Source organism: Leopardus geoffroyi, chromosome C1 (genome assembly GCF_018350155.1).
Source record: "Leopardus geoffroyi isolate Oge1 chromosome C1, O.geoffroyi_Oge1_pat1.0, whole genome shotgun sequence".
Lineage (NCBI taxonomy): Eukaryota > Metazoa > Chordata > Mammalia > Carnivora > Felidae > Leopardus > Leopardus geoffroyi.
In genome coordinates this window covers 29,014,093-29,021,307 of record NC_059328.1, presented here as the reverse complement: position 1 = coordinate 29,021,307, position 7,215 = coordinate 29,014,093, and the positions used below count along the sequence as shown (strand labels likewise).

Genomic DNA, 7,215 nt, shown 5'->3' with positions numbered 1-7,215 from the left:
ACTTCTGACAAACGTGTGGGTGGTGATCAGGGGAGGGTATGGCTTGTTCACTCAGGAGACTAGCTTTTTTTTTATTACAACGGGCTTATGATGGGGTAGCAGTGCTTGCTGAGACCCATATGGAAATTATCACTTCTTTGGTGCAATAATGCCTTCCAGTTGGGCCTGAAAAACAAAAACAAACTCCGTTAATTATTTGAAGTTTGCAGCCTAACAAATAGCTGAGAGGTGATAAAAGGCTCTGGGAAGAAGAATCCGACGCTGCCCCTCCAAGTGTTTTTCCCTTCATTCCCAATTCCATATTTTCTAGATTAGCTGATGTCTGGCTTGGCATACGGTCTTGCTACATTAGGAGAAACCGGAGCTGTCCTGGTTTCCATACAATAATGGCTCAGTGTAGAACATAAAGCATTGAAAAGGAAATTGAATAAAAGTTGTTGAAATAGTGGTTTCTCGTGGCTCAGATTTCAGGCCTGAAATGCTAAGTTAAACATTTGGCTCTCTGGTTTGGGATCCTGGGAGCTCTTGTGCTGGGACAAGAGGTTTGGGAAACAGCAATTTTTCAGCCACCGAGACAACTTGACACCCAATTAGAGAGAATTGCTACCAGTAAGTAGGGAGCTGTCCATCTTGTATGTAAAGCTCAAGGCCCTTGGGAGTTTTATACTCTGCTCCTCCAGCAGCCGGTAACATAATTTACTATCATGGTGTGTGGACAGATCTTTAAGTAGGTCTATCCTGGGGACTGCAAACACTGCTTTATTTGCAGTGCAGCTTGGAGCCAATAAAAATAACTCACTTCTAAAGAGTCCTTCACCCAGGGGATGACAAGGTTGCTTGTAAATGTTAGAAAGATGCCAAGATATTCTGCTCTGCTCTGCTCTGCTCTGGCTGCGGGTACTGTAGGGGGAACTGAAGAACTCGGGCTGGTGATCAAGGGACATGGCAGATAAGGCACGCAGCTTCAGAGGCTGCTAAGTCAACAGATTCGTGGCCGGCTGTGAAGTGTCTAGCTTTCCTTCGTGAAGCTCAGCAACGAGAGAATCTGTCATCCTGCACTAGCAGTTAATACAAGCCCTCTTTATCTCAAATGCCTGTCCTTGGTGTAGCCCCAACAGGCCTGCCAATCGCAAGACTGTAAGCTTTCCATGAGACTAGGGAGGGGAGGAAGATCCACCCAGGGGCCCCTGCGGCCAGGGCCGTGGGAGACGGCCACTCAACAACAGGTCCCCTACCTAGAACAGTGGTTCGCAAACTTAGGCAAGCACCAGAATCACCTGCAGACCTGGCTAGGTTGTTGGGCCCGAACCCCAAAGTTTCTCATTCAGTAGATCCGGAATGGGCCCAATAATTGGTATTTCTCCAAGTTGCCGGGTGATGCTGCCGCTGCTCTGGGGGCACAGCCTTTGAGAACCCTTAGATCCCACAGAGAGCCTGGAGTTTGGGAGGCCTGGCCCCCATCTCAGCTCAGCTGGATAAAAGTAAACCACCGGCAAAGGGGCTTGGAGGAAAAATACCTACAGTTGAGTTCCTCTGACCACACACCCGGGCAGGGTTTCTGACTTCAAATGGTTCTTCTCCTTCCCTGCCGGCCCCAAATGCTGTGCCTCAGAGGGGGCTGCAGGCGGGATGGCACCCCCAAGAAAGCCTGCTGAAGACATCCCGCCCACTCTAGGAAGGCTCCAGAATGCCAGCCGTAATGGGAGAGAAGTTCCACTCTGCCATATCCACCTCTCCTGGACGCTGGGCAACTTTTCCAAGGGCAACAAAACCATCCACTTGGAGGGGCTGAGGAGCCAGGCTGAGGGGTCGTGGAAATTCAGAGCCCCCCTCCAGAGACAGAAGGGTGGAGAATCTGTGTAATGACCCCTCACCCAGCATCCCCCCGCACCACCCGCCCCCCCCCCCCAGCTTCCTTTAGTCCTTGGCAGTACATGTGGACAAGTATTCGGAGTCCCCTGCAGGAAACGGAGCCATGGGGCCGGGGGGGGGGGGAGGGGAGTTTGGGGGAGGGGGCGGGCAGGAGCCCCTCCACCCGGGCCTGCACGGGGCTCACCTTCAGCTGCTGATTCGTCCGCTTGAGGAACTGAATCTCCTCATTGTGCTTCTTCTCCTCCACCTGTCTCCTCTCGCTCTCCCGCTTCTCGGTGGCCTCACATTTGGCCTTCTGCTCGTTCACTTGCCTCTCCAGATCTTTCTTTTCCGTTTCCAATTCTGCAATCTGAGGACAGAACCTCCCGTCATCCTGGGACGTTGCCAAGAGGATGGGGCGGTGTGAGTGCCTGGGCCTCAGAGGGGACCTGGGACACAGCTGTCCAACCTGAGATGTGGCCCGGGTCTGTACTGCCACCCAGTGGGAGGTCAGTGACTGGCACGGCACAGCCAAGAGGAGCCAGCCCTGCCAGGACCAGGCTGAACCCCAGGGGGCGGGGGGCGGGGGGCGCCCTCTGAGGGGATGGCACCCTCGGTCGTCAGAATGTCGTCTGGAACAAGCATGTGACCCTGAGGTTGACAGAAGAGTCACAGAGGGCCGAAGCTCCAGGGTCAACCCCACTCACTTTCCTCTCCATGTCTGACTTCCCCTGTTCGGCCTGTAGCGCCTTCCTCATGCCAAAGGCCACGCTGCTCTCGTACAAGGTCTGGTAGGCGGCAATGGTCATGCGGATCTCGTCCCGGACTCGTAGCAACAGCAGTCCCCTCTCCGCACAGTTGATGGTCACCTCCCGGATCAGCTCATCTTCCAAAGCACACACACACCGAGGTCAGGAGGGCAGGCAGGAGGGAAGTGCACCACGTCTCCGGCTAACCACCCTCCCTCCTGGGGAGGGTGCTAGCGTGTGTCCTCCTCACCTGGAGACAGAGGCCCCAGGAGCCCTGCCATACAGCCACTGCTCTGAACTTGGCACTTGGGGGCCCAGGACAGAGGGAGACAGGCGCCCCCAGGTTTGTTTGCGGCCATGAGGCCCCTCTCTTCCACCCTCAGGCAAAACCTCCAGGGTACTAGTCATAGAAATTGGACTTTTCAGTTTGAAGGTGATGACTGCTTCATTTTTATTTTTTTTAATGTTTATTTTGGGAGGGGGACAGAGAGAGGCAGAGAGGACCCCACACTGTGCGGAGCCTGCCATGGGGCTTGATCCCACGACCTGTGAGATCATGACCCTCATGAGTTGGACCTCAAGACTTGGGCACTCAAACGACTGAATCACCCAGGCGCCCCGTGACGTCTGCTTTAAAGCAGCAGGGAAATCCTGTGTGCCCTCTAGCTGGACGGGCTTGGGGCTGGAAACAGTAGGATTTAGAGCCTGCCCACCCATCTCTTCCATAAATGCCGACCTGGAGAGCAGACCCTAATCACACTCACACTGAAGGGAGCCTGCCAGCCCCTGCAGCTGCCTCAGGGTTTGGAGGCCGTCTGAACGTCAGAGTCCACAGGGGCCAGTGAGTTTGGTTGGGGGACAGCCATTTGACACGATCACTTAAATCGTTCGTGACTGTCAGTTAACAGTAAGTTACCCTGAAATATTTCCCCAGCCCAAGGGCTGGAATATTGGTCGATGGATACGAATCTAGCACGTTAATTGTTCCGATTTTAAAAAATCAGCACATGCTTATTATAAAAATCTTTGAAAAGAAAAAGACTTAGAACGGAAGTTCTCATCTTACCTCCGAACATTTGCCGAGAGGTTAGGAACCGGGTTGTCAGGTGGGCGGGCAAAGAGCGGGAAGGAGGCGCGTTTGGCAGTTCCTGGGTGTGGGGCAGGCAGGGGGACACAAGACGACTCCGGGATGGGGTGGGCTTGCAGCTCAGGGACGCTCAGGGCTGGGGATTGTGCTCGAAGGGAAGGGGAGGGGGCGGCAGATGTGCGTCGGATTCCCCCCACCCCAGCCTCCACCGTGCACGTCGCGCCACTCACCAAAGCACTGCGAGTACAGCTCCCTGCGCACGGGGCAGATGCCCGTCTCCCTGGCCTGTCGCTGCTGCAGCTTCCGGTCCAGCTGCTCCTGCAGGTGTACTACATCCATCCTGGTGCTGGGAGCGCTGGACACCTGCTGGATCCACAGCTGCGTGTCTTCCACCCACTCCCTGTGGCACAGACACAGCGAGGCTGAGCAGGCCCATCGACCACAGGGTCTTCGGGACACGAGCAGAGGCGGCCCATTGAGCTCTCTGGCTGAGCGGGAGCGAGGGGGCAGCTCGGTCCCCAGCCCGCCGCAATCCTCTACCCCCCCCCCTTCCTTGAGGAGCGGATGGCTCCAGAGCCACACCCACGAAGCCACCTCCACGGGGCCCCTAGCTGTGGGCCAACTCTACCTTCCTGCATCTCCCCGTGAAAACATCACCTGTGTTCCAGATCTTAATCTAGTGGGTTGAGGACAGATTCATGGGCATTGTTGCTTGGTTGGAACAGAAGGCCCAGTGAGAATTCTCCCACTGACTTGTGGGGTGGGAGGCACAGGGCACCATGAGCCTTGCCAGCCAGAATGGGGCAGATGTGTGCAGTGGGGAGGTGTGTGCCTGAAGGTGTGTGCCTATGTGGCCCCCGCCCCCAGCCCCCACTATAGTAGACCTCGTGTTAGAGGCATGGCCGGGTTCCAGAACCACGAGGAGGGAGCCTGAGGGTAGAATCACTGTGGGGGGAGGATTTCCATTTACTTATTTATTTAAAAAATGTTTTTAAATGTTTATTTTTGAGAGAGAGAGAGAGAGAGAGCACGCGCGCACGAGCGCACGGGGGAGGGGCAGAGAGAGGGAGACACAGAATCCGAAGCAGGCTCCAGGCTCTGAGCTGGCGGCACAGAGCCTGACGTGGGGCTCGAACTCATGAACCGTGAGACCATGACCCGGGCCGAAGTCAGACACTTAACCGACTGAGCCATGCAGGCACCCCGAGGATTTCCATTTTATTGATGGGAAAGAACCACCTGAAAAATCACCCCTCCCTTCTTTGACTTCCATCTCAGATGAGACTGCAGTCTCTCTACATCACAGCTTTCGAAACCGTACTGTCAACCGATTCCATAAGAATCATCAACAAAGCATGTCAGATAGCAATCAATGCGGCTGCAGGAGGAAGAAGCAGGGTAAGGGGATGGTGAAGAAGGCAGAAGGTGCTCTTTTACAAGGATCCGCAAGGAAGGCCCCCTTGAGGAAATCACAATTGAGCAAGACCCGAGGAAAGAGACAAAGGGAACGAGGTGGACGTCAGGGGAAGAGTATCCTTAGCAGTAAGAACAGCAACCCTCAAGGCCCTGAGGGTGATGGAAGGTGTTTCAGAAGCAGTGAGCAGATACCCCTATGGCATTCGTACACTGAACAAGAAGGAGAATAACAGGGGACGAGATCATGGGTATGTGAGGGACGAGATCATGCCAGGGCTTCCGGGTCATTCTAAAGACTTTGGATTTTAGCCTGAGTCACATGGGAAACCAGTAAAGAGTTCCTGGTAGAAGACTGGCATGATCTGGCTTGTGATTTCGGGGCTGTTCGGAGGGTACATCGTAGGGGCAGAGAGCAGAAGCAAGGTTTTCAGACAGGAGGCCACTGTAGGTGACAAACAGTGACGAGGAACAAGATGGTGGAAGCAGAGGCGGTGGGAAGTGGTTGGATTGGGGATGTCCGTTTGAAGGCGGAACCAAAACAAGTTGATGAAGGATAGGACGTGTGATGTGAGAGACCAAAAGGAACGCAGGGTGGCCTGAGCTACTAGTAGAAAGGAGAAGACTGGGGACGAGTAGGTGGGGAGAGGGACGCCTTGTGATTTCGTTTGGACATGCTGAAGGGTGAGATGTCTATGAGGCACCTTCATGAAGATAATGAGAAAGCAGAACATATGGGTCTGGAGTTTCGAGGAAAGGACAGGGCTGGGGATAACACATTTGGGAGCCATCAGCATATAGATGGTATTTAAAGCCGCAGGCTTGGGTTAGAGCACTTGGGAAATGAGGATGGCAGAGAAGAGGTGCCCCCCATCCTCCCAGGATCCAGCCATCTGCAAGCTCTAGGAGTTCTGGGATGCTGGGAGGAAATTCTGGCCAGGAACAGAGACAGGGTGCCTCTTCCTAAGTTGCAGAGCACTGGAATGCAAAACCTGGGCTTTCTGTCAGCCACCGCTCCCACTTTTTTTGTTTTTGTTTTTGTTTTTGTTTTTGTTTTTTACCTTGGGGGCAGAATGGCATTCAAGATTTCTTCTGCCTGCTTCGTAGGATCTGGGACACAGGATGTTGAGGGAAGCTTGGTCTTTGGTGGCTGTGGGACCGGACCCGAGGGTCCAGGCTGCTGGGGGCTGACTTTCAGCGGCCGTGCCTGAGAAGAGGCAAGATAGGGCAGGAGGTCATTCAGGCACTGAAATCCACACATCCAAGCCCTTGGGGTTGCTCCAGGTCTACTCAACACCCCTCCCCACTTCCCCCATCTCTCCTCTGGTCAGAAGTTGTGTCTTAGCTGAAGGAAGCCATGAAGAGTCTTTGGTCCCACCCTGACCCAAGGCTTGTATCTCCTGGAACGACGTTTCTGGCAAGGGTGCTCAGCCCTCTGCTTTCACGCCTCTAGTGATGGAGCAGTCACCACCAGATCCGTTCTTGGACCAGGCTACTTATGAAAAAGGGTGAGCCCCATCCATCTCTTTGACTTCCTTTCTCATCCTAAATCTGCCCTCTGGGGTCCCCCATCTGGGTTTCTCGTTCCGCTCTCCCATCCTCCTTCCCCCATCCCAATTCCCTTCTCTTCCAGTTGCTGCAAACCTTATCCCTCGGGAGTCCCCCTCCTCAACGCCGGGACCTTTCTGTATCCGAGCTTCTAGGCTCCCCCGCCCCCTGAGACGCCCCCTGAGACCCCTCCTTACTTTGGGGCTCCGCTTCTCCGTGTTTCGGCTCACCAACACCGGGGTGTCATACTTGAGCAGAGAGTCCGCAGGGGGGATCATGGCGGCGACGGGGGTAGTAATCCAGCGGCAGCCCCTCAAATGTGCGCCTTGTTTGCCGTCTCCATGGAAACCTCCTCTCCCGGCCTCATGGCCTGGGCGGGGCCTCGGAGTGGGGCGGGGCCAGCAGAGCGCGAGTTTCCGAGCAGCCTTACGGAAGAATTCTCCTTGCACTCAGTTTGTCAGGCCTCCTGTTCAGCGAGTCGCCTTGATACTCTTGGAAGCAGGCAAAACAGGAGTTCAAGTTCCTGCGCTTCATCTTGTTCGCAAGTTGAATGAGGTGGCAGGTCAC

At 54.8% G+C, this 7,215-nt stretch overlaps 1 protein-coding gene across 1 annotated transcript; it reads right to left on the bottom strand.

Annotated features, from left to right (window-relative positions):
* Positions 1-43: 43 nt before the first annotated feature.
* On the bottom strand, positions 44-7,215 carry DNALI1 (dynein axonemal light intermediate chain 1). Its single transcript, XM_045476771.1, has 6 exons — positions 6,846-7,215; positions 6,162-6,307; positions 3,918-4,087; positions 2,559-2,737; positions 2,057-2,221; positions 44-165 (listed from the first exon to the last, which is right to left on the bottom strand). Exons 1-6 carry the CDS (start codon positions 6,924-6,926, stop codon positions 130-132), a joined length of 777 nt encoding a protein of 258 aa, XP_045332727.1. The 5' UTR covers positions 6,927-7,215; the 3' UTR covers positions 44-129.

Bases quoted from the DNA above. Each gene is read 5' to 3' on its own strand.
- DNALI1 (XM_045476771.1), bottom strand. From the start codon at position 6,926: ATGATCCCCCCTGCGGACTCTCTGCTCAAGTATGACACCCCGGTGTTG. The intron at 6,308-6,845 runs GTAAGGAGGGGT...GCCTCTTCTCAG, and splicing joins CGGAGAAGCGGAGCCCCAAA to GCACGGCCGCTGAAAGTCAG. The intron at 166-2,056 runs GTGAGCCCCGTG...TTTGTTTTTCAG, and splicing joins GGACGAATCAGCAGCTGAAG to GCCCAACTGGAAGGCATTAT.